This window comes from Halichondria panicea, chromosome 5 (assembly GCF_963675165.1).
Source record: "Halichondria panicea chromosome 5, odHalPani1.1, whole genome shotgun sequence".
NCBI classification, from domain to species: domain Eukaryota; kingdom Metazoa; phylum Porifera; class Demospongiae; order Suberitida; family Halichondriidae; genus Halichondria; species Halichondria panicea.
Window position 1 is genome coordinate 5406996 of NC_087381.1, and position 27688 is coordinate 5434683.

The 27688-nt window shown below is 40.1% G+C and overlaps 2 protein-coding genes across 3 annotated transcripts; both read left to right on the top strand.

Moving 5' to 3' along the window:
• Positions 1-89: 89 nt before the first annotated feature.
• Positions 90-15061, top strand: LOC135335927 (sushi, von Willebrand factor type A, EGF and pentraxin domain-containing protein 1-like). Of its 2 annotated transcripts, XM_064531641.1 has the most exons (16): positions 90-336; positions 409-591; positions 1135-1305; positions 4265-4432; positions 5435-5605; positions 6739-6903; positions 6972-7145; positions 7235-7411; positions 7509-7679; positions 7764-7937; positions 11155-11221; positions 11364-11491; positions 11552-11725; positions 13324-13509; positions 14370-14505; positions 14613-15061. In XM_064531641.1, exons 1-16 carry the CDS (start codon positions 276-278, stop codon positions 14827-14829), a joined length of 2523 nt encoding a protein of 840 aa, XP_064387711.1. In that variant the 5' UTR covers positions 90-275; the 3' UTR covers positions 14830-15061. The 2 variants fall into 2 exon arrangements, with proteins under 2 accessions (XP_064387711.1, XP_064387712.1); XM_064531642.1 differs by lacking the exon at positions 13324-13509.
• Positions 15062-19646: 4585 nt separating this feature from the next.
• On the top strand, positions 19647-27152 carry LOC135336395 (sushi, von Willebrand factor type A, EGF and pentraxin domain-containing protein 1-like). Its single transcript, XM_064532158.1, has 13 exons — positions 19647-19771; positions 21005-21186; positions 21240-21410; positions 22611-22781; positions 22866-23059; positions 24051-24159; positions 24265-24435; positions 24507-24677; positions 24756-24926; positions 25701-25883; positions 25935-26126; positions 26216-26738; positions 26813-27152. Exons 2-13 carry the CDS (start codon positions 21180-21182, stop codon positions 27039-27041), a joined length of 2292 nt encoding a protein of 763 aa, XP_064388228.1. The 5' UTR covers positions 19647-19771; positions 21005-21179; the 3' UTR covers positions 27042-27152.
• The last annotated feature ends 536 nt before the right edge of the window (positions 27153-27688 follow it).

The window sequence follows — 27688 nt, forward strand, 5'->3', positions numbered from 1 at the left end:
TCTATGAGTTGCAAGCTTATTAATCTAATTAAAAACCATGACCCTTTATAAATTAGGTGTTACAAATTTATAGGGGTGGGGCTGTGTTGTGCTGACCTGCAGCACTGGATGACCTATATAGCTGCTGTGTAGATCTAGCTATTCTTGGCTGTGTCAAATTTTCAGAACCAGGTAGATAATAGTATTATTCCCTATTAATAGTAGATCTATATCCCTATTATAGATCTATATGTTAGATCTATATAGGTTTAAATTCTCTATGCAAAAGACTGAAAATGGAGTACTGCATGTACCAAACCAGAGCAATCTTTATCTTTCTTCTCTGCATTGTTGAAGGTATCTTATCAGTGTAGCTTTTAGTCTATTTTAATGTAATTGTTGTTCACGTTATAACTATGTTGTGTCCAGTTTTAGGTCAGTCTATCTGCTCAACACCACCTACTATTCAAAATGGCTACGTCTCTTCAAGTATACCCCTTTCAGCAACGTACAGCTGCAATCCTGGATACCAACTGTCTGGATCAGCCACAGCAATTTGCGAAATTGCCGACATTGATTTATCTTATTGGGAGTCAGTACCTACATGTGAAGGTATTGTATATTGACAGTTCACAGGGCTTATAACCAACTATGCATGCAATGCCGACCGAGGCTGAGTTTGGCTATAGCTTTAATTTTATAAGTCATATATAATTACTAGCACAGCAAAACAGTGATTTGAACATTATTGCTCTAGCTCACAGCCCTTTTGCTTTAGAATAATTATGCAGTTCTATATATATAGACGGGTTACAGGCATAGGGTTAGCTACTATAACCCCTGACAGACTGCATAACATACTTTTGAGTATAAAGATTCTATTATAATAATCGTCGTCTCCTGTGGGTCTCTTCCCTCTATTTCCAATTAATGGGTCGCCTGGTACGCCAACAAGGACAACATTTGGAGGGACAGTGGCCTATACCTGTAACACAGGTTACGTAGATCTACTGTCAGGATCAGCTACTGTAGCAGTGACTTGTCAAGCTATATATAATTATAGTGGAAGTTGGAGTAGTCTGCAGTACCAAAACTCTTGCTACTATATAGATCTAGGAGCAGTTATTTTATGTGTGTCTCTACATTTGCATGTAGCTGTCCCCTGTGGTGACCCACTGACCATTCCCAATGCGTCCAGGACTTTCACTGGCACAACATATTTGGATACGGCCACCTACACCTGTAACACTGGGTACCAACTGTCAGGAGCAGCTACAGTGACCTGTCAGGCTAGTGGAAGTTGGAGTACAATACCAAGTTGCTCACGTAAGATTCTAAATTGTTGCTACTATACTAAAAATAGGAGCAGTCACATAGATGCTATGCAACTGTCCCTGAACTCCCGGGACAGTCCCAGATTTAGAGGCTCTTAAATCATGAACAGAATTCAGTTTCTTGCACTATGGGGTTGGGTAGTCTCATGAATCAGCCGCCATTCCTTTGGAACCACCGTCTGAGCACTCTTGTCATGAAGTCAATTCAAAATGGAATGTTGATTGCTCACAAAACCAATGTTAAATTCGTGATCTTACGCCCACACGTATTTGCTAATTTTTAATATAAATGTACAAAAAAGGCACCTCTCTCTATTTGTGTCTTGCTTGTTGGTGCTAAATCTTGCCCAAGGACCCCTGCTTGGCTTGCTTATGCTTCGCAGCAGCTTCTATGTACGAAGTGTTTACCATGCGTAATGCATGCGTAATGCATGCGTAATGCATGCGTAATGCATGCGTAATGCATGCGTAATGATTATCCAAATGTGTTGAGCAAAGTGCAGTTCTTTGCTGCCTCCAAGTTCATCACCTGACTGGACTTCTGCAATCTGATTGGTCAAGACGGAATTCCGTCTTGGCACATAAAACGATGACAAGAGTGCTCAGACGGTGCTTCAAAGGAACGGCGGCTGATTCATGAGACTAGAGGTTGGGCACCACTCCAACCTGGGTTTTGTTCTACTGGTACTTAGCTTTAGGGTGTGGCTAAGTATGAATATGATTAATCCAAGTGGGCAGAGTATCTAGTTAGAATCATACGTTAGAATGATACTGCAAGAGTCAGTTTTGCATGCCACTAGCTCTAACCATTGATTGAAGAGTTAGAGGGATAGGAAACGGAGTGGTGCACATGATGATTTTACATTGAATCTGCAGTGGAGCCTCGAAAATTATCCGCGTTACGAGGCTATTAAGCACATTTTTTCCGGGTAACTCCCAAAGCTGTGTTTCCTCGAGACATCATCTCTTTCAGCAATTTATAACACGCCTAGTCCATGAGCCACGTGTAGTACTTGCTAATGACTGACCACACCACCCAGTAAAAAGAGATATTTCAATAAAGTTATATGTTCCCAAGGCTGTTTTAGAGCTATTGGAACATATAACGTGTAAGCGTGCTGGTTATGACTACTACAATAGGTATAGACCTTGAAATATAAGTGAGTTGCACGGACTTAGCACAGTTACTTGTAGTTTATTATGCACTGAGTGTAGAAATAGATATTATTGTGATGGCCTCGATTAAACCGCAGCGTAGCGCGGATGTTACTCGAGATACCAACCGTTTCCTATCCCTCTAACTCTTCAATCTATGCTCTAACTGACCTGACGTGTTCCTGGATCAAGCTGGCTTGTCTACTATTAATGCATTTTGAGAGAATTACTAGTTACTGACTCGTTCATTCTCGAGCCACGCTTTCAGCACTTAAACTCTGCAATCTAGTGGAACAAAACCCAGATTGGAGTGGTGCCCAACTATATGCTGTCTGTCTATCACTACGATCAAATAATGTTTTGCAGTTTTGTAGGTGGGGCTCTCCAGCATGATCATACTGCAGAGCATGCGCAGAAAGCAACTGCTAATAATAAATCTCCACAAGTGTCTTTATAAAACGCCTTGATTTTTTTATTTCTGTCTCACAGCTCCTACTTGTTGTTAAACTTCCCTTAGCCTTGCCAGCAGATGGTGTCTTTGATATGGCGTATATAGGGAACACCATTCCCTTAGTTGTTGAGCTGTATCAGTTTCATCTTACTGAAGGTCTCTCTAACTGTTCTGAATCTCTCTTCCTCTTCAGACGAGCTGAGCTTCTGTCTCATTAGCTCCTTTTTGTTGTCAAACTTCCCTTAGTCTTGCCAGCAGATGGTGTGTTGGATATCCCAACGCCATTGCCTCACTGCCTTAATAGTTGTTGAGCTGTATCAGTTTCATCCAGTGAGTTCGAGTAGAAATAAAAATTAATGTAAGACAAACAGATCGTCACGCTAAAAAGCGTGCATATGGAGCGATCGTCATGCTAAAAAGCTTCAAGCGACAGACAAACAGACACACACACACAGACACACATTCAGACAGACATTCATTCAGACGGATTCCGGTCGCTGAGCTTTTCTCTACAGTACTCGAAACTATGGGTCTCGCCCCAATTATATATTCTGTATTGGAAGTTTAGATCTACATAAATATTATAGATCTATAGCCATTGATTCTCAACTCAACCTCCTATTACTATTGTACTGGCTTGACTCCACTGCTCAGAATAGTAAAACTGGGGAAATTCCCACGCACCGGTATTTCACAAGCAAAGCTTGGTGAGTGTAGTTGGGCGGAGTCCAACCAACTGTGTGGGGTTGGGCACCACTCCAATGTCAGGTTTTGTTCCACTGGTACTTAGCTTTAGGGTGTGGCTAAGCATTAATCCCAAGTGGGCGGTAACGCAAAGCTCAGTTTAATAGAATACAAATTAATTTTACTCTGCAGGAGTCACTTTTGCTTGCCACTAGCTCTAACTGACCTGGTGTATTCCTGGCTTGTCTACTATTGTTGCATTTTGATTTAACTAAAGAGATTGACTAGTTACTGACTCGTTCATTAATGAGCCACGTCTTCACACTTGAACTCTGCAATCTGATTGGGCTGCAAAATTTCTGCAGTGGAACAAAACCTGACATTGGAGTGGTGCCCAACCCCACGCAGTCGGTTGGACTCCGCCCAACTATGGTGAGTGTGGGTTTCCTGGCATTATTAAACGCGAATATTACAACCACAAACATTTCTTCTGAGGGCGCTTAATCTAAATAGCGGAAATTTCCCGCTATACAGTAACTGGAAGTAAACAAAATGTCATCCGTGAAAAGCGCGAAAATTACGCGGCTCAAAAATGTGGTGCTAGCTATTCATTATCTTCATTCTATATTCAGAAAAGAAATACATTCATTTATATCCGCAGTCTCCTGTGGTGACCCTCCAAACATTCCCAATGGGTCCAGGACTTTCACTGGTACAACAATTGGAGAGACAGCCACCTACACCTGTGACGATGGGTACCATCCGGTACAACCAGCTACAGTGACATGTCAGGCTACTGGAAGCTGGGATCCTGTACCATTTATTTGCCGTAAGATTCTTAGCCACACCATTTTTAATTACTTTCAAGGGTGACACTAAGTGTCATGGCGCGAGCGTAAGCATTTGACTCCATACAATTTGTCGTGTCTATACTCTGAGTCTATACTCTGAGTGTATTATTGCAGGCTCAGTAATACACTGACATAGGTGTTTTACAAATAAAGGCTGATCCAGATATCACATGCCTGCATGGGCTGTGGTATCATAGATTGCAACACAAAGTATACAGTCCTTCCTGTAAGTTACAATTGAAACTGCTCTAAACCCGAAGCTCCATGTAGAAATCTAACGATAGATTTAAAAAAATATATCTGTCTCTATGACCGATATCAGGAGCATATGCATGAGGGGATGGAGTGTCTTACTACGGGGATTCTTATCATGTAGCTAGCTATGTACAAATCACATCATGTAACCGCTCAGTGCTGCTGACATTATTCTTGTACTTAAAATCAAATGCGTTATCAGCCACACATGCACTTAGCACATTACAAACAAGGAGTGTGGTTAAGATGATAGTGAATCTGCAATACTATATGCAGAGTAAGACGCTCCATCCCCTCATCTGCTCCTGCCGATATAGGTGATAGCTTTTCTGAATATAGAATGAAGATTGAGCATTTTAAAAACATGACTCAAGAGTTTACACTGCATTAACTACATGGCAAAACAGCTGGCTGTACAACCTAACAGGAGCAAGGTTCAAGACCATATTTTTTTCTGGACCCCAAGTAAAAGCAAGTATAAGTAGCTGTGACCTGCTGGGATACCTATATATGTGACCTTAGGCTCAGCAGAAGTCCTTCTGCAGGCGTGCCTGTGGCCTGTCAGGAGTCTCTGTGTCCTGTCTGAGCTTCATTCAGAGTCCATAACTTAATTTTTGTGCGCATACGCATTACGTACAAGTTGGTATAAGGGACTCGCTTCGCTCGCCCAAATAAGTGATATGTGTAGCGATCTGTATTACTCCATGACATGTACTTTTGTATAGTTATCTCCTGTGGCGACCCTCCAACCATTCCTAATGGGTCCAGGACTTTCACTGGCACTATATTCGATAATACAGCCACCTACACCTGTGACAATGGGTACCATCCAGTACAACCAGCTACAGTGACATGTCGGGCTACTGGAAGCTGGGATCCTGTACCATTGATTTGCCGTAAGATTCTTAGCCACACCATTTTGAAGGGTGACACTAAAGCCCCGTTTACGTAACCGTACACCAGGCCTTTAAGAATCCAGATTAAACCTAACCGCGTTTGTGTAAACGACCCTTATCCGGGTTCTAATCCGGATTAGCCAACCCACTTCTGGAGGTAGTGCAGATTGTGTCAGAAGCGGTTTAGCTGTGAGTAAGCACAAAGAGCTAATTCTGAAGTGTTGTACATGTTCGTGGGTGTTTCTAGAGTAAGCCTGTAGCTTCCTATCAGCCAATGTTTGCGCAAATGCAATTAGTGGTCATTTTTACTATGCCCACTACTCAGAAAAATCTGACCCGGACTCGACCCGGATTAGGTATCGTGTAAATTGGGCTTAAGTGTCATGGCGCGAGCGTAAGCATTTGAGTCCATAAAAATCATTTACAATTTGCCGTGTCTATAAACATTTAACTCTATTATAATCATAGACTGAGTGTCTAACTGCTCAGTTACACTGACGTAGGATGTTGCCTGTTTTACATGCAGTAGCCTCAAATCCAGGCCGAATGGCCTGGTATCTATTGCATGTGTAATTAATCATAGGCGTAGCCCATACACGCCCATGTACTATCTACTATGTGCTTTATAGCCCAGCTAGCTAGCTGTGGCCCTCTATGGTGTTGTCGAGAAGGCTTGCACACTAGAAACTAGAAAAGGCTCTCATCTACTTCTATGATGGTTGGATGATCGTGATGTTTTGAACTTGGTTTCTGTACAAATGAGAGCTTCTTCTGGCTTCAGACTAGTGTGCAAGTCTTCTCAACAACACCATATAGGGCCATAGCTAGCTAGCTGTAATAACGGGTATATCAATGTAACAATAAGTCATAAAGAATAATACAGCCTAGAACTGAACTAGTACAAAAGCATATATACTAACACAGAGAACATACAAAGACAGGAAACAAGTACAAACCGGAAATACAATAAACCACAAAACTAATTAACTAACTAGAACACTACACTAGCCAGCCTTCTCGACAACACAATAGAGAGCATAAGCCATAGCTTCACAGAAGACAAGTATTTGTTAAAATTAATGCGGAAAGAAACTAGTAAAAAAACTACAAAGTTATGCCGCTTTATTCTGTAGTTATTTCCTGTGGCAACCCTCCGACAATTCCCAATGGGTCCAGGACTTTCACTGGTACGACAAGAGGGGATACGGCCACCTACACCTGTAACACTGGATATCAACATTCAGGACCAGTGACTTGTCAGGCTAGTGGAAGTTGGAGTACTGCACCAACTTGCACACGTAAGATTCTTATACTAAAAGCAATCACACCTTAGATTTCATGTTTATATATGTCTCTACACCTGTAGCTGTTCCCTGTGGTGACCCTCCGACCATTCCCAATGGGTCCAGAACTTTCACTGGCACTACATTTGGAGATACGGCCACATACACTTGTAACCCTGGTTATCAACGTTCAGGATCAGCTACAGTGATTTGTCAAGCTAGTGGAAGTTGGAGTACAAGACCAACTTGCCCATTACGTACGATTCGTAAACTCTATAATAATAGTTTATACTATACACTAAATAGAAGGTGGCCTGATTTCATGTATATGTGTCTACATCTGTAGCTGTCTCGGATGCCTGTGGCGACCCTCCGACTATTCCCAATGGGTCCAGAACTTTCACTGGCACAACATTTGGAGAGACGGCCACTTACACCTGTAACACTGGGTACCAACTGTCAGGAGCAGCTATAGTAAACTGTTTGGCTAGTGAAAGTTGGAGTACTGAACCAACTTGCCCACGTAAGCTATATAGATTCTTAACTCTTGCTATACACTATACTGTATAAAAGCAGTCACACCTTACATTTCATGTTTAAGTCTGTCTCTACATCTGTAGCTGTTCCCTGTGGAAACCCTCTGACCATTCCCAATGGGTCCAGAACTTTCACTGGCACAACATTTAGAGAGACAGCTACTTACACCTGTAACACAGGATACCAATTGTCAGATCCATCCACAGTGACCTGTCAGGCTAGTGGAAACTGGAGTACTGAACCAACTTGCACACGTAAGATTCTTAATTTTTGCTGCATGCACTATACTAAAAAGCAGTCACACCTTAGATTTCATGCTTATGTCTCTTTAATTGTAGCTGTCCCCTGTGGTGACCCTCCGATCATTCCCAATGGGTCCAGGACTTTCACTGGCACAACATTTGGAGATACGATCACATACACTTGTAACCCTGGTTATCAACGTTCAGGATCAGCTACAGTGATTTGTCAAGCTATTGGAAGTTGGAGTACAAGACCAACTTGCCCATCACGTATGATTCGTAAACTCTATTAGTTTATCCGACTAGAAAAATTGCTAGGATTGGCCAGGGGAACCACCAAAAAGCGTGGAAATAAGAAATCAGACGAGAGCATAACTCCAATCCGTTACAACATCAATCACATGTACTGGTAGTTTTCCATGTTTTCCCGGCCAATATACCACACAATTTTTACTGGTGGGGTGATGACTGATCCCTATATACATCCATTTTGGAATGTGCGGGCATATAATGATGAATTGATGTTCTTAATACATGCAGTGTTGAGCATAGGTACACACAGTCCATCCATGCGTAGTAACATGCACGGACCGTACTAGTGACCTGCATGGAATGATGTGGTGGATGGAAGCTGGTAGATGGATCTGGAACACAGTCTATATACTATGTATTGTATGTTTATGACGCTGTAACGGATTGGAGTTATGCTCTCGTCTGATTTCTTATTTCCACGCTTTTTGGTGGTTCCCCTGGCCAATCCTAGCAATTTTTTACATTGCAAATGTTTTTCTGGTCAGATTCCCTTTCTTTTTCAGTGCAGAAGTATAAATTTACGTATCATGACATGCATAAGTGGGACGTCAAGAGGCAGTACAGAAGTTCAAGAAGAGAAGACAGGACTAATCAGATATCTTCTCGAATATCTCTGGACTACTGAATAATTATAGTATAATGCAGTGGCGTAGGCAGAGGGGGGCTGATGGGGCTAGAGCCCCCCCCCTTTGTGCTTTGTCTACTCCAAATTAGCTTGAATCACCGCGATCTGTCAATCTGTTCTGCACTGTACTGCATGCGTAGTTACTAGAATGATGTCAGTGGCGTATATCCAGGAAAAATGAAACGGGGGTTCTAAACTACGAGTGCGCAGCGCAAAATGTTTGGGGTTACGCCCACTTCCGGTCACACGTGACTAAGGGAAATCCCACTCAGCCAGGGGAAGTCCCATAATAGACTTGCGTAGAGCTAGCTAGCTGTCATGAACAGTCAACTGGCTACCGTAAATCGTTCTAATTATAGAACCAGTAAAAAATAACTATTTTTCTAGAAACAATGTACGAAAACAGAGGAGGTATGACACGCGGTTAAGCTCACATGGCTGTTATTTCTTGATTGAGGCAAGAAAGACAAAGAAGTCGTTAAAAATTCATTCCAATGACGACATTCAACTGGTGGCAAGTAAGCGCCATAAAGAAACAAATTGAGAGCATAAAACTCAGTGAATTTGTTGCTGGCTAGTAGCTAGAGTTTTACAAGTAGAGATTAGATTTGTTGTAAGAACCAAGGCTCAGATGTTGGCAGTGATCCTATCCTGAATGCAGGCACAGAATACTTATTAAATACTCCAAAACAGAATTACAATAATATCTCAAAATCTAAGTGGTGGTTGAAACTGGTTGAAAAGCTATTTCATATCAGTATAAGCCCAGCAGTCAACCATCCTGATCTTAGAAACATCAAGTGTATTTCTTGAAAGATACACGCCAAACCAAATCCACTATCAAAGTACATAGTCTTGAATGATATTCATGCACAAGTTAATGAGATTCATAATCCTTTTGGCTGGTCATGTGATCGTGTCGTACCTCCTCTGGTACGAAAAAAAAGATTTTATATGGGGTGGTATGGGCGTTATAAAAGAGGGCGTCCTAACCGAGGCTGGTTCTATAATTGGAACGCTTACGGTAGCCTGGGCTAACCTGAACACTCCTTAGTTGATGCAACAAAACAACAGGTACAATCATTGAATCAAATTATAATAGCTACAAAACTAATAAATAGCTAGCTGGTAGCTGTAGTAAAGCCACAATAGCTAGACTGAAAGGGGGATTCGTGGCCCTGGATCTACCACTGCATGGATGTCATTCAATGGAAATGAGGGCAGGGCCATCTAATGCGCATGCTGACTGCTGAGGAAAAGTGATGACCTTTTTTTTAGGTAAAATTCCATGTTATTCAGCGCCTGCTCTGGCCCTGCTCAACTGATTTGAGCCCTGCATGCCCTTCCCAAAATCCTGGCTACGCCACTGTAATGAATAATCAGTATTATTTGATATGTTGAATTTATGAATCAGTATTGAAATGACAGCCATTTTAAGAGCATGATATCTAACCAGTGCATATATATACCTGTCAGAGCAAGGGAGTTAGACTGAGCTAAACAGTGTGAAGAAAAGCAACACCACCTCAGGCTCTGGAAAAGCCGCACTGCACTGATTTTAGTTGCGGTAGTACAACAGGCGCACGATTTCTTATCCACGCCTATCTATTATTTGGCCACAACGCAATTGCTGATTCATTAAAGATGGCGGAATTGTCTAGGTAAGAGAAATAGATACTGAGAGGTCATCTGCCTCGTGGAAGCAATCGCAAATCTAAAGAAGCTCTTTGTAATCCAGGTTTTAGTCGTTTGGAAACCCTGTGCAGAATTAGTCGGGCGCCGCCGCCCTCTACCATTGCCCGGAAGGAGGTCGGGAATCAGAGCCCACTACCGGGAATCAAGCCTATCCATAGTTTTGTTCTGCTGGTGGAATTCCACCAGTTCCAATCAGATTGCAGTATCTCAAGTGGATTGATCACACCCACTCAACTTTACCACATGTGAATTTTGCATACGTTGGATTGACTGTGAGGCGTGGCTAACACCCACTTTAACTGATAAGTTATATTCATCGCTATTGGCTAGCACCCACTGAGAATGAATGACATTCATGATACTATTGCGTAACAGGCCAGAACAAAACTGTGGATAGGCTTGATTCCCAACCTCCTTCAGGGAGGGCGGCGGCGCTCAACTAGTGCAGAATGTCCTGGAAATGGCTGTACTTGGAGCAAATGCTGGGCAAGAAACTTACTCTTCAGTCAGCAAAGAGCGGTGAAACGTCGAAACAGTGCAATTTATAAAATGACAATATTCATTCATTAAAACGTTCATGGATTATGAAATGAGAGACACAAATATAGAAAAGGCTAAATAAACTATCTGTCCAGCCAGTTTCTTGATGTGGCCTTTCCCTGCAAAGATAGAACAGTTTGAACATGAGTCAAAATAATGAAATAACTAAGTACGACACTATGATTTGAACTGTTATAGCCACATCAACAAAGTCAAATGTGGGCTGGAGGTACAAACCACAGCATGATCACGTGTATTGCTTGTGCGTCGGTGTGCTTATTCATTTTTAACTATAGAATATTCATTCATCTGTAGCTGATCAGCCGGGCTCTTGTAGCGATCCTCCGACTATTCTCAATGGGTCCAGGACTTTCACTACACAGTAAAAACACAGTAACATAAAACATGTTAAATGAAATGCATCTTTTGAAATTTCATGTAGAAAGGACATCAATTTCTGTTATTTTAACACTAAAATACGATGATGCATCTCATACAACATATTATGTGTTTTTGCTGTGTAGTTGTTGTACTGGTACAACAACTGGAGAGACGGCCACCTACACCTGTAACACTGGTTATCAACTATCGGGATCAGCTATTGTGACCTGTGAGGCTAACGCAACCTGGGCTGCAAAACCAAATTGTGATGGTAAGCATGCAATGAAAAGACGGATCACATGAATAAAAAATATTACTCATTATACAATAGCCGTCTCCTGTGAGTCTCCTCCCTCTATTTCCAATGGGTCACCTGGAACACCAACAAGGACAACATTTGGAGGGACGGCCACTTACACCTGTGACACTGGGTATCAACTATCAGGATCAGCCACAGTGACCTGTGAGGCTAGTGGAAGCTGGAGTGTTAGACCAAGTTGTAACGGTGAGCATGAGTGATCTAAAGTGTCAGTTTTCACAAGTTGCACGTACATATATTGTTACCCGAGGCGCGTGGGCGGCCACGGGTATAGTAGTCTGTTGGTTTGTTTGTTACCCGAGGCGCGTGGGCGGCCACGGGTATAGTAGTCTGTTGGTTTGTTTGTTTGTTTGTCTGTTTGTCACGAGTATATCTACTCACCTGGATGCCATAGCGCTGCGTTTGCAGCATAGGTAGCCTTCACAGAACAATATCTTGATTTAAATAGTGGCAGATTTTGATGTTAAAGCTTCTTTGTCGAGCAAAAGCTAAGAAGCTTGAATAAGCTTGTGACTAGGTCTGCTTACCTGGATGTTCTAGCACTGCGTTTACAGCATGAGTAGCCTCCACACAACAAGTTAGTACTTTTGATAGTGGCAGCTTTCGGTGTTAAAGCTCCTTTGTCTAATAAAAGCGAGCAAAATGTAGCTTGAACAGAACTTGCACATGCGTTACTTATAACTGAAGTGATCCTGTACCAAGAACGATGGAACAGGGTCACTAAGTAGAAAGCTGTATATACCAGGAACATGGAACACTAAAGTAGAAGCTTGAATTATAGCTCCTGCTGCTGACTGGGATCCTACTCCATGCAGAACCTGGAGCCATACTTCTCTGAGACTCCAGGCTTCTTTACTGTGATCCTAATCCACAGTGCATATATCTATAGTACTCAAATGTTTCAGCATGCCTCCAGTCTGGTTTAGTTTTATTGCTCCTGAGTTGCTGTGCAAGTCATACATGATAACAACATCACTACATGCACTGCATTATATTTCTGGTTTCTTTATAATCATGTCACCAGCCGAGGGTTTGCACTTTAGTGCTCTAGTTTGTTTGTTTGTCTGTTTGTCACGAGTATATCTACTCACCTGGATGCCACAGCACTGCGTTTACAGCATGGATAGCCTTCACACAACAATATCTTGGTTTAAATAGTGACAGATTGTGATGTTAAAGCTTCTTTGTCGAGCAAAAGCTAAGAAGCTTGAACAAGCTTGTGACTGGGTCTGCTTACCTGGATGCTCTAGCACTGCGTTTACAGCATGGGTAGCCTCCACATAACAAGTCAGTACTTCTAATAGTGGCAGCTTTCGGTGTTAAAGCTTCTTTGTCTAATAAAAGCGAGCAAAATGTAGCTTGAACAGAACTTGCACTTGCGTCCTGTACCAGGTCCAGAAACAATGGAACAGGGTCACTAAAGTAGAAAGCTTGCTTTAGCTGACTGGGATCCATGCAGGACCTGGAGCCATACTTCTCTGAGACTCCAGGCTTCTTTGCTGTGATCCTAATCCACAGTGCATATTATCTATAGTACTACTTGTTCTCAAATGTTTCAGCATGCCTCCAGTCTGGTTTAGTTTTATTGCTCCTGAGTTGCTGTGCAAGTCATGCATGATGATGATAACAACATCACTATATGCACTGCATTATATCAGTCTTTTGGTTTCATGTCACCAGCCGAGGGTTTGCACTTTAGTGCTCTAGTTTAGTTAGTTTATTATTCTATACTTGACTGTTCATTATACTGATAATAAGTACTTGGCTTTCCTGCCCAACTTTAGCTTCTCAGTCTGGCTCATGTGACAATCCTCCAACCATTCCCACTGGATCCAGGATTTTCGTTGGTACAGCATTTGGAGAGACTGCATTCTACAGTTGTAACACTGGGTATCAGCTGTCAGGAGCAGCTAATGTGACCTGTCAGGCTAGTGGAAGTTGGAGTACTATACCAAGCTGTACTATGATGGGTGTGTTGTTGTCAGTTTTGCTTTGAATCAATGCAGCGATGAATTTATCCTCTGCTCACTCTTATAAATGGCCATCTTAAGTATAGTCACCCATGTACTAGCGTGGCACTGTGAGTGGAGATAAAGTAGCACGTGAAACCATGCAGTAGCAAGCATGGCAACATTTATGATAGCAGAGAGAGAGATATATACCGACATAGAGGGAGAAACGACATGCACTCCTATTTAAGCAGCCAAGAAGAGCACAATAACTGCTGCGCTGCGCAAGAGTTTAGACATAACAATAAACAGGGGCAGATCTAGCAGGTAGCAGAGGGTGCTCAAGCAACCCCCTGACCTTGAACAAATTATTTTTGTCAATGTGTCTCACTCATTGGCTGTGGAAGTCACTCTCAGACACTTGGTACTAGCTAGCGGAGTAGCTGTATCTATTTTATTACAGTAGTGTCTTTTAAAAGCTGTGATAAAAGCTTGAGTAGCTGCACAAGCCACTGCAGTGCAGACGGAGTGCAAGGAACCTCTGCAATGCAAACCACACATCACATTGACACTGCACCCACCGGAAATGGCGTCAAAAGGGGGCGTAACTTATATAAGCTATCGCGTGGGAGACTCCTTCCCTCTCTTGCTCAGCACCTACCTACCACTTTTTCTAGATCCGCCACTGAATAAACGCCCACTCTCGTTTAAACACCCTCTCTACAGACGTTTCTAGGAGATAAACCACCCGGACATTTAATCAAATACACCGTTGATTTATAATTATATGAGGGTTCTTATTAGGGACAATTGGACCAAAACTGGTTCTTGTGGTTTCACACATAAATTATTATGTTGACACTTAAACACCCATACACCAGATACGACTGATTTCACTACTATTATTGTGGGCGCTGTGATGGCGACTGTCATTGTGTTGCTGATTGTTGTCTTTGTTGTTGTGATTGCCTTCAAGAATTATCAAAGCAAAATTCGTGATTCTATAAAGAAGAACAGGTATAATAATTGTGTAGGAATATACAAGAATAAATAGGTGAACCATGCAACAGAACACCATGCAGCACCATGAATAAATTACTCAGCACTCTTGTTTCTTTATACAGCACCGTTAACAATGTGACCACCATCACTGAGGAGACAATAATGACTGATATTCCACTCAATGGCATTCCTCGCTCCATGATGAGTCTCCCCTCACTTCCAGCAGAGTATGAAGAGCCTGATATGACGGTAGAATCAGAGTATGAGGAGATATGGTCCTCTGAGAATGGTGACAATGAGCACATCTTTGCCTTGGGTCCCTGTTCTGCATACAAGTAGACACTTATAGTAACTTAAAAAAAGGACTCGAACCACTATTAGATCTAGTTAACTTAATGTGTATTAAGATTAAGTGCAGCACTGCAGCAGAGCACTCTAGTTATATTGATAGTACTATATGGTTACTAGAGTAAATTATTATTGTTATCCATACAACTTCTATTATAGTTATCTTTACCTCTTTACAATTATGGCAATGTTCAAAGTATCCCTTTCTGTCAATTTTCTGTGTGCTTTTAAACTGTCACAGTTCAGGTATTAGAGAGACTCTATAAGCTCCGTTTACACCAGGCCATTAAAGAATTAAGCGGTTTAGCTGTGAGTAAACACGAAGAGCTTATGCAATATCAGATAGTATGTTTTGGCATGGCCATGGGTCCTTATCCTGCGTAAGGGCTGCAGAAAAACAGCCGTAAGTTCACCTTATTTTCTGAAAGCTTAGAAAGAGCCTTTGTTTTTTGGTATAATTATAATTTGTCATTTTTCGGCTATGGACGTATTGACTGAAATCTTTCATCTCCGATACTCTTTGAAAGATCTCTTATCCGTAAATCCTTGAAATTAAAATAATGCACAGAATTCAATTTATGGCAGCGGAAAGAGTATATACGTCCTGAACTAAATAAATTGGATGACATTACAGCTTTAAATTTGTCTTCAATTTCTTGTCTAATGTGAAAATATTAATACTTTGCCGAGTTGTTCCGTTTCGACTGTGATCATTCAGAATCTTAATTTCAATCTCAAACATGTCCAACAGTTATTGCTGACTTCAATAGTTTGGAATGCTTAATATTATACATTTGAGCTATGGATAACACTGCTGTTATTATGAGATCGGTGATAGCTTACAATTATTGTTATTTAAGTTGCCCGTTGTTGTATTTATTGCTGTGGTTGTTACTATATAGTCTATGATAAATCTAAGCAACACTGATTCCTATCACTCATGCAAGGGAGTTCCTTTAATAGTATATGAATCATCCTTGTCACATAATAGATTGACTGCATGGACCTGTAGTTATTAAGAAAAAGCTTTTTAAAACCGTACATTTAAATCATGCAAAGGCTGTCGGTCGCAGTACAGCGTGGAAATGCGGCCTCAGTGATGGGCACAATGGACTCGCAGACCCTCTCGCTCGAAACATTGGACCTTTGAATTACTACATTATTTATTGTTGTACGAATTACACCTGGTCTGTACATGTATACGTATACTATGTAGTTATTATATATACATATACTATATCCTAGCTATTATTACGAGTGTGTAACAAGTTTCTTACTGATCTGATGATGTCATTTGCTGAATTGAGGCCGAAACACATCAAAAAGCAAAATTCCTCTATAGAAACAAGGTATTCCAAACAATAAACAAATCTAGAGTGTCGTTTGTGTAGACCTCTATGGTTGACAACAAAGTAGGTGCTCATAATAATTATATAATTACATAATAATTATCAAATCCTGGCGACCTTCGGCACAATAAAGTTATACTAAGATCTAATGTTTCCAAGATCTCAAAATGAACTAGATCTACTGCATGTACCGAGCCAGTAGTTAATCTTTCTTCTCTGCATTGTTGAATGTATCATAATTATCAGTGTAGCTATAATATTAACCTAGCCAGTCTGTTTTAATTATCATTCATGTATGCACTTTGTGTCCAGTTTTAGGTCCTTCTCCATCCAGCTGCTCAAGTTGTCCTTGTAACAAGGACAACTTACGAAGGAACAGTGACCTATTCAGCTGTGATACTGAGTACTTACTGCCAGGATCAGCTACAATGAGACGTCTGGCTATATATAGTGGAAGTTGGAGTACTGCACCAACTTGTCCACGTAAGATTCGTAAACTCTTAATTGCTACCGAATAAATCAACAATTGGCCCAATTTTATGTGTCTATCTCCACATCACAGTTGTTACAGTGGAAACAGGTTTTACATTGGTTAACAGTAATGACATAATTATATGTTACACTTAATGAAAGGAATGACCATAATAATTATTGATGTCATGATAGAGGTTAATTATTATTCGTGAATTGTGACTTTTTTTACCAATAATTATTATTAAGGTATAGCCGATAAAGGCTATATTATAATGGGTCCAGAACCTTCACTGGTACGACATTTCAGTGGGGATATGGCCACCTACACTTGTAACACTGGTTACCAACATTCAGGATCATCCACTGTGACTTGTTAGGTTAGTGGAAGTTGGAGTACTGTACCAACTTGCCCATGTAAGATTTGTAGTTCTTACCTATCGTATAAAACAGAATGTATAATCAGACAGCTGCCAGATGAGAACGTATGTGTGGAACAAGCTGATTTTTCACAGGTCTACCTATGAACAACTTAGCTAACCTCTAAAATTAATAACCCAATTCTAAAAATTAATATGCATGATAATTATTAGCCTCATTTCCAGCCTCGTTGTTTTTAGCTAGGCCGCCAACTAGGCCTGGTATTGATTGTATCTGCATGGGCGTGATTAGGAACCAAAAAACAAAAGCAGAGAGATTTGCAGAAACAACACACCTGTCAACAAGGGCCGGCAGTGTTGATCCTACCTACTAGCTTGTAGTCCATCACAAAGGGCAGTGATTGATAGCAAGAGACATGCGCATGAAGCCGAGATATTTCAGCCATCATTTATTTTCAAATGGCTAAAAAATGATGAGCAGCTGATTTCAAATTCAAGTTTATCTACTTTGAGTTTTGAAAGCTTAACTTTATCCTAGCTATGAGGCAGAATACAGGTGTGAAGTAACTCTCTCCTCATCCCAACTGCCAAATGACGTGCTAGTTACAAGTGGAAGTTATGAGCTCACTTTTGACAGGGTAATTATTATTAAATAATACCATTGATTTGTATGAGGGGGATAATTGGACCCAAAAAATGAGGAACTGGTTCTCGTAGAATTACATGTGGTTTCACACTTGAACACCCATACACCAGATTTCACTACTATTATTTTGGGCGCTGCCATGGCGACTGTCATTGTGTTGTTTGTTGTTGTGATTGCCTTCAAGAAGTATCAAAGCAAAATTCGTGATTCTATATAAGTACAGATATAATTATTATGGAATGCCATTGGGTGGAATATCAGTCATTATTGTCTCCTCAGTGGTCTAAAGAAGGAAGAGTGCTGAGAATAATTATAATGTTGTTTAACATAGACTATAATATTGACCATACAAACTTCTCTTTCCTAAAAAATGATCATGGTAATGTGCAAGAGTAATAATCGATTTTTGTCGATTTCCTGAGTTGTGATATTTTGGTATTATGACAGTGACCATGCAATCGGATATATCGTTTATGTAAAAAAAATATTACAGTCCGCGTCCCCTATAGAATTGCAGTCAAGCGGCATGCATGTGTATAACACTTGTTCACCTTGACGAGACCCTCTTACAAAACTTAAACACTGAAATTAATCCTTAGTACAACTGATAATGATCATCAACGTACTGAAATGCATGGTTTATTGGCATGCATCAAAACCTTTTTCTCTTTTAGCAAGAGTATAATTATTATAGAGAGAGAGTATCGAACGTAGGCATACTGTATATCAGAGGTATATGGCAGAGATTAATGTGACTTCCTGTACCTGTCACAAGCTTGGAATTTGCACACTGACCAATCCAAGCGTGGGTGATGTAATAAGTAAAAGAAAATAGATTACATCACCCACGCTTGGATTGGTCAGTGTGCAAATTCCAAGCTTGTGACAGATACAGGAAGTCACGTTACTCTCCGCATGTGTCTGATGTACAGTATGCCTACGTTCGATACTCTCTTCTCTAAGTAGCAATAGTGAAATTTGGAATTTATGCATGATTGCCACCTACACTTGTAACACTAGCTACAAACTTTCAGGATCGTTCATTTGCAGTGACCTGTCAGGCTATAATTATAGGTAGCGGAAGGTCATTTACTATTATTTTGACCATTTGAGTGCGTGGTTTCTCATAGAGTCACTCACTCAACAACAACACTATTAACCTGACCACTATAAATTCTACATAGCTTATTTGGATAATGGTCATTCACATGGCTAAATTAAGGCCCTTGACCACAATCTACTACCGGGACAATAAACAGCTTGTGTCACGAAATGCCATGCCTTAAAAACCCTTTGTTGCATATAGAAACCAGCATAGAACCACTTGCTGCGTAGATGTGAAAAAAATAATTCGGTATACATTTTGTTCTGTTTTTGGTGGCTGGAAATGAAATAGTAATTGCATCGAAACCATGCATGCATATGGTGTCTAGTAAATTTCCCACAGGAATCATTAATGTCTCGTTGAATGTGTCACTATAAAAGCAATGATTTGATAGTTTGGGTGGGAGGTGGGAACCTTTACCGAAAGGTCACCTTACTGCAATAAAAAATTATGCCATGTATTGGCACTTGCTATTCCTTTGATCTCAGAGGTCAAAAGGCAACAATATCCATTACTGAAATGAAATTTCATGATGACGTTTGTGGTCTTTGTTTTCGAAGTTTGAGGTCAATCAGCGAAAACTGCAAATATTTTATGCCTCAAAAATATCTCGCTATTATAGCTTAGTTGTATATCAATGACAATGATATCTATGGATTACTGAAATTATTTTATTCCGCCGGCAACACATGAATGTTCAATTCGGTATGTGATCAATTTTCGTGACAAATATTCGTTGTCTTTGCATGTTGAAAGGTTTGCCTGTAAATGCATGTATGTATATCTACCATAAGTACTAATTATGCAAAAGCAACTATAATTATATAGCTACATATACATCCAGTTAAGTGGGTAGAAGCTAAAAAAGCAATTACCTTACATGATTCCCAGTTTGGCACTGAATTGAGTTATAAAATGGCGTACTACATGAACCAAGCCAGAGCACTCTTGATCTTTTTTCTCTGGCACTGCATTGTTGAAGGTATGGGTAAAAACTCTAACTCTATAGACTACTTTCCCCTTTTCTGTCAATTTTCTGTGGTAAATTTAAACAGTTGGGGTATTAGAGAGACTCTATGACGATGACCATTGGGATATCGTTTATATATAGTCCGGCCCCCTAAATATTTCACTCTCACTTCTATTCCATTCTGCTTATCACATGATATTTAGCGGACGGGCATGTGGATTTGGATTAATTAATGTATATACGATTTCAGTGCGAGCTGTTGTTTTATACTTTAATTCTTCTCTTGTTGGAATATGTAGCGTGGAAAATTGCTAAAACACAATGTGAAGTCAAGCTGTGTACAATTCTTAAGATGATAGAAACATGAAAATAATAGTGAAGAATCAGCAGCGTAAGAATGTGGCCGAATTATGCTCAGTATAATAGTATGCTAAAAGAACTGAATGCACAACCTAGTATATATAGACATAACTCCTGCTGGACCCAAGTGCAATAAATATTATTGATGAAAAACAACTGTTTATAGCAAATTTCCCCAATTAGTGGGAGCATGCAGTAAGATAGTTGAGTGATTACGTTTTATTGGCTAGTAAAGTTGAAGGAAGACCGATCTATTAGTTGGGTATGCTCATATTACTCAATGCAACATGTTATACACATTACAATACCATTACGTGTGGTCCAACAGTTATTGCTGACTTGAATGCTCATGCAATACAATAACATCCTTTGAGCTATGGATAACATCCGTACCATCCTTGTCACATGCACAATAGATTGAGTGGATCTGTTACAATATAGCTATTTTTACGGGTGTGTAACAAATTTCTATTTTGGTACTGATCTGATGATGGCAATTTTCTATTGTTTGTGAATTGCGGCTAAAACACCAAATTCAAATTCCTCTATAGAAACAAGGTATTCTAAACAATATAGAGGTGTGCACATAATTTACATATAGTCTGTGCAGACTGTGAACAACAGTGCTCATTTTAATATAGATGAGCTCATTGCATGCATGTGCCATGGTGTAGTATAGATCTGTAATCCTGGTGAAAACTTTTGTTTTAGTTATTTATATATATATATATAATCAGGTAGATCTACTGTTTCTACAAGATCTCTAAAATGAAATACTGCATCTACGGAGCATGTTTATTCTCTGCATTGTTGAAGGTGTCAATCAGTAGCCAGCCTGTTTTTAATAATGGCGATTACCGTTCATCTATATATATTTATGTCCAGTTTTAGGTCCTCCTACACTCAGCTGCTTAACACCGCCTACTATTCAAATGGCTACGTCTCTTCAAGAACGTCCTTCTCAGCAACGTACAGCTGCAACACAGGGTACCAACTGTCTGGATCCCCCACAGCAATTTGTGAAAGGGAAGACTTTTACTGGGACTCTATAGCCACATGTATGATAGGTAAGTATGAATGCTACAATTAATTGTGGTGTATATAAATTATGTAATTATAGTGGATTGTGGTCCCTCTCCCTCTATTTCCAATGGGTCACCTGGTACTCCAACAAGGACAACATTTGGAGGGACAGGGACGTACAGCTGTAATACTGGTTACGTACTGTCAGGATCATCCACTGTTACATGTCAAGCCAGTGGAAGTTGGAGCACTATACCAATTTGTCAACGTAAGATTTGTAACTCCTGCTATTACACCATAGATAGAGTAGAGAGGGATTGGCAATGGAAGTGGTTCACGTGATGCTTCTAAAATGGATTAGTCTATGTGTAGCTCAGAAATAATCTGTGTTTCACTTTCTACCCCGAGAAACTTATTGAGCCCTATGACCATGCGTCTCAAAGACCCCTCTAAACACTTAAACAAGTGCCCCCTGATAGTGAGTATAATTTGGAAATGAATCCTGATTGTCGTGAAGTAGGGCCAAGCCAACTTAATTACATGCATCACAGAATGCAGCGGGTCTCTTTTTGAAAATCTAAAAAATCCTACAAACCACCCACTCCATACCCTTATAAGGCTTATTTGTGACCACAACTTACCAGTGTGGTTTGGGAAGCCTAACAATTTCTCAAAACACCCACTTTCCCTTCATTTTTAATGAGTTCACGATTATACCTTATTATAAACGGGTACTAATTTTAGCGAATTTTAGTGAATTTGTAATTAACGCTAAATTAAGTACACGCTAATAATAACGCAATTGAATCTCATTAAAAAAAGTAAGTACATTTGTTTTTGTTTTTTTCTAATGTACTTTTGTAATGTAATGTACTTTTGAGAGTATGCTAAGCAATCTAGCCCTTTTTTCATCTGTGTCTGACTCCAAACTTTCCATTTAATTTAAAAACTCGTACTTTACTAATACTGTGGTAATGTATTTGCTACAAATCCGCCAAAAATAGTATCCTAAAAACAGAGAAAAATCTGAAAATGCTAAAATTACCCGTAATAATAAGGTATATATTACAGGCCTGGCTGGTCTATAAATTGCTAATGAAAGTCCGTGAAACATGTTATAAGTTGGCTTGGCCTATATAATTATATTTAGCTAGTCTAACACAGAGCGATTTTTCATGCTTTTGTTAATTTATTAACACAATTTGCAGTTGCATTAAAAGCATAAATAATGAGACTTGTATGAGTGATGATGTTATTCCATCAGCATTGTTCGATTGTATCTCAATTGGCTGCATGTGCATGGTTACAAGAGTATAAATTATGTACTTTAATTGTGACGTAGGTCTGGCAGAATGCGACGTGTGCATGTACAGTCTATTTGAGCACTCTTTTTCTAATAGAGTATTATTATTATACTCTTCCTAATAAACTCTCTATTTAATAAAAATGTGTTAATCGCTCATTGCAGCCATCTGTGGATCCCCTCCTTCTATCTCAAATGGATCTCCTGGCACACCCACTAGCATCATACAAGGAGGGACTGTGATGTACAGTTGTAACTCTGGCTATCAACTGTCGGGATTAGCTACTGTGGTCTGTCAAGATAGCGGAAATTGGAGCCCGAGGCCAAATTGTTTAGGTATATCTATGTTACATGCTCATTATGTGTATGCATTCTGCTGTAAGCTATAATAACTGTACACTTCTGTCATCGTAATCACAGCTATTTGTGGCTCCCCACCATCAATTTCCAACGGGTCACCTGGTACACCAACAAGCACAGTAGCAGGAGGAACAGTGACATACACCTGTAACAATGGCTACCAACGTTTAGGATCCGCTACAGTGACCTGTCAGGCTAGTGGAAGTTGGAGTACTACACCAATATGCTTAGGTATCAAGAGTTCATTAGGAAGAGTATGCAACTCCACTTAAAACCCCAGTACATGTAGGCGTTCTGTCCAACCTACGTCACAACCATAAACTGCATGTGAATTAGGAAATTTTCAATGCATGCATGAGTGATTTTCTATAGGCTTCTAGTCATGTTTTCTTGACTAAATTGTTAGGCTTCCCAAACCACACTGGTAAGTTGTGGTCACAAATAAGCCTTATAAGGGTATGGAGTGGGTGGTTTGTAGGATTTTTTAGATTTTCAAAAAGAGACCCGCTGCATTCTGTGATGCATGTAATTAAGTTGGCTTGGCCCTACTTCACGACAATCAGGATTCATTTCCAAATTATACTCACTATCAGGGGGCACTTGTTTAAGTGTTTAGAGGGGTCTTTGAGACGCATGTGCATGTTTTTCTTGGCTTGGTATTTGTGGATTTGCAAAATAAAGCTTCGTTCTCGAGTTATGCCTAGTTTTACTTACTTGGAATGCACATTGCAGCTTTTCAGAAGAGTCCATAGCAAAACTTGTTCACCGAGTGTTGCTACTCTACTTAGTAGTTAGCTCTGCACTAGAACGTTAGCTATTGATAGCAGCTGCAAGAGTGAGAAGAGAGCTGCAAGGCTCTGCTGACGTACTTGCAGCCACCATTAGACTTGAACTTTTGGCGTCGATCGTTATTAACAACAATCATCGTCGGTCATTACCCACTCATTGAGTTTCCCTGTGGATTCTACATGCAGCAAAATTAAAAATGTTCATCATGATAATTATAATTATAATCAATGTGTGTATAAAAGCTAGCTATAGTAGCTTTATGTTATGTAGCTTTGGCACCTCCACCGAGGCATCAGCACCCGCGGTGCTTTCATTCCATCAGCATTGTTCAATTGTATCTCAATTGGCTGCATGTGCATGGTTACAAGAGTATAAATTATGTACTTTAATTGTGACGTAGGTCTGGCAGAATGCGACCTGTGCATGTACAGTCTATTTGAGTACTCTTTCTAATAGAGTATTAGCCTCGACCCCAGGCCGATCTGTCTCCAATTGAACGCTAGGTCGTCTACAACAGTGACCTGTCAGGCTAATGGAAGTTGGACTGCAAGACCAAGTTGCTCACGTAAGATTCTTAAATGCACCAAAATCACCAAATTGTGCACGTTAATGGTTTTAATACTTTTATAGTTATATGCATGAGCTAGTGTGTACATGCATAATTCTGTAGCTATCTCTTGTGGCAACCCTCCGACCATTCCCAATGGGTCCAGGACTTTCACTGGCACCACATTTGGAGATACGGCCATCTACACCTGTAACACTGGGTACCAACTGTCAGGAGCAGCTACAATGATCTGTCAGGCTAGTGGAAGTTGGAGTACTGCACCGACTTGCCCACGTAATAATTCTATACAAAATTAATGATCTGATCTCATGTGTATATATAATTATGTCTGTACATCTGTATAGCTGTCCCCTGTGGTAGCCCTCCGACCATTCCCAATGGGTCCAGGACCTTCACTGGTACGATATTTGAGGATACGGCCACATACACCTGTGACGATGGCTATCAACTGTCAGGATCATCTACAGTGACCTGTCAAGCTAGTGGAAGTTGGAGTGCAAGACCAACTTGCCCACGTATATATACTAAATAATAGAAGCAATCAAACCTTATACAAGTGGCCTGATTTCATGTGTATGTCTCTACATCCGTAGCTGTCTCCTGTGGCAACCCTCCCACTATTCCCAATGGGTCCAGGACTTTCACTGATACAACAATTGGGGAGATGGTCACCTACATCTGTGACAATGGCTATCAACGTTCAGGATCAGCTGCAGTAATGTGCCAGGCTAGCGGAAGTTGGAGCACAATACCAAGCTGTAATGGTGAGCAGTATATATTATCTTAAGTAGAGCTGGTACGAATCAAAGACCCATGCAATCATCTTGCTTGTTTGTTATTGAAAGTTCAGTTTTCAATTGACACATTCATAGCACATCGCGTAATAACTTTTCTGAGAAGAATAACAAACATGATCCTTGATCTGTATAACAGCTGTCTCCTGTGCAACCCTCCAACTATTGTTTTTTATTTTGGACATCCACTGGTATATTCCGTAGTTAACCGTCGAACCGGCCACTTGTTTTGATAGCTTCATTTAGGCTAAACAAGGGGTGGGCGGATATTTTATTATGTGGCTACTGAACCGTGCAAGCGCCCGTCCAAGAGAATTATGTTGGTACTTTCTGTGAAAACTACACAGCTCCATCTTTTTTACAGTGACAATGGGCGGTTTGACTTTTAACTAAGGTACATCCTTTGGAGAAACCGCCACCTACTTCTGTAACACAGTGTTTCAGGCGTAGGTGGCAGTTTCTGAGTATTCCAAGTGTCAGGTGACATGTCAAGCTAGTGGAAGTTGGAGTAGTAAGACCAAGTTGTATTGGTTGTAATGATATAGAGTTTTCTTGCTTTAAAACTATGTTGATTCCTCAGCTTCACAAGCTTTCTATAAACAGCTATAGTTTTCAGTTCATCACTTTTATGTACATCTATACATCTATACATCTTTATTGTAAATTCCATTTAGTTTTTGTTTCGACTTGTATCATACATAATAAAATACATGCATGCAATTGCTTTTTGCACATCTGTTACAGTAGCTCCTCAGCCTGGCTCTTGTGACAATCCTCCGACCATTCCCAATGGATTCAGGACTTTTGTTGGTACATCATTTGGAGAGTCGGCATTTTACACCTGTAACAGTGGATATCAACGTTTAGGATCAGCTACAGTGACCTGTCAGGCTAGTCGAAGTTGGAGTACTAGACCAACTTGTAAAGGTGTGTATGTATAGCTCATAGTTCTGTCAGTTGCTATTAATTTCAATGCAGCAATTTGTCCTCCTCTCACTCTTGTGAATGGAGTGGTTGCTTACCTTCCAAGCAGTTCCGTCATACTAGAAGGAACAGTAGCTCAACACAGCTGTAACACTGGCTACCGTCTCTCTGGAAACGGTACGAGACTCTGCAGCAATAATAATGGCACTGCTGGTGTTTGGAGTTTGCCAAATTTATCATGTAGAGGTGAGAATACGAAATAGCAACTGTGTTACACATGCACATAAGAACACCTGAATTAATTCGTTGATTAATTTCACAATTATGAACTTTAGGTATCATAATTCAACTCCGTTTTGGTGGTGTACGTGATTGCAGTCAGTACACTGCCTCTGAAATGGTTCAGAAAACTGATGACATCACTGCCACACTTGTGCAAGGTGTCATTGCTTCTTGTAATTGTCGTTTAAACTCAACTTTCTTGTTTAACGCGTTTCTGAAATGCTTTGCTGATTCTCCACAACATGTGACATACAGAGCAACATTGTTGAGCTCAAGTGATCTGTCCACATCAAAAGTGCTTGAGTATATAGAGAAATGGATTCATTCCACTTCAAGTGTGATTATTCAGAATCTTAATCTTAACCTCAATTCAACTTGTCCAACAGTTATTGCTGACTTCGATAGCTTGGAATGCCCAGTACAAGACCCTTTGTCCGTTTTGGATAACATTGCTGTTATTACAAGCTCTGTAATGGCTATTGTTATTTTTATGTTCGTTCTGTTTGTTGTTTTTATTCTCATCAAGAGACGTCGAAGCAAAACTGCCAATAACCGGGACTCTTTAGAAACGACAAGGTATTTCATAACATAGTAATAATTATACACAGAGCTTTAAAACAATGAACATTCATTTTTGTTCTAAAATGCAGCAGTAACAGAAATCTGAACACTACCGGAACTAATTTCCCAACCATCCCTCGCCCCCATGTGGGTATCCCCTCACTCTCTACGGAGTATGAAGTGCCTGAGGCAACAGCATACCCAGAGTATGATGAGGTAGGACCTCCTGTGGTGAAAGATGGCAAGAATCAGTACAGCTTTGACGTGGACCCTTGTCCTGCGTACGGACAAACGACTTTGAAGAAAAGATCACCTTGACCTCAACTAAAATGGAACCCCAGTATAGTGACTATAATTGTTTTGTTGGACTAAAAATAATAATAATTATGCTTGACAATGTATTAACATTTATATATAGCACTTAGTGTACCATGACTGTAATGTAGATTAATTAGTGCACTTATTTTTATTGTGTGAAATGCTGTCAGTATGTAGTTTGATAATACGTTGCTGCAAATTAATGTATATTTGGTGGCCAAAAGTTAGGCCAAAGAGGTATCAAAAATTGATGAGGGGTGAGGCTTTGTTTTCTCCTTTTTTAATTCCCCTTGATAAAAATCATACAAAAAAAGAAAGTAATTGTAGTACATCAAACTGATGGCTAATAAATAGTTTGAAACACTTTTAGAGTAGCTTATCAATATTTGTCCGTCTCTAAAAATCCGACGCTCACAAAATGATCTGCAATGCAAACTTTTGTGCACCACAATGAAGGCCTGCAGCTATATACTGAAAGAGGTTTGATGATAATCTGGAATGTCTGCCGGTTTATTGTTAATGAAAGTAAAGTTTCTGGTCAACCTCCGCCTTATTGATTTCATTGCCTCATCAATTATTTGTTATGACGTCATTCACTGATTAGCGATCTACCTCATGTACTACTTGTATATAGTTTATATATACAT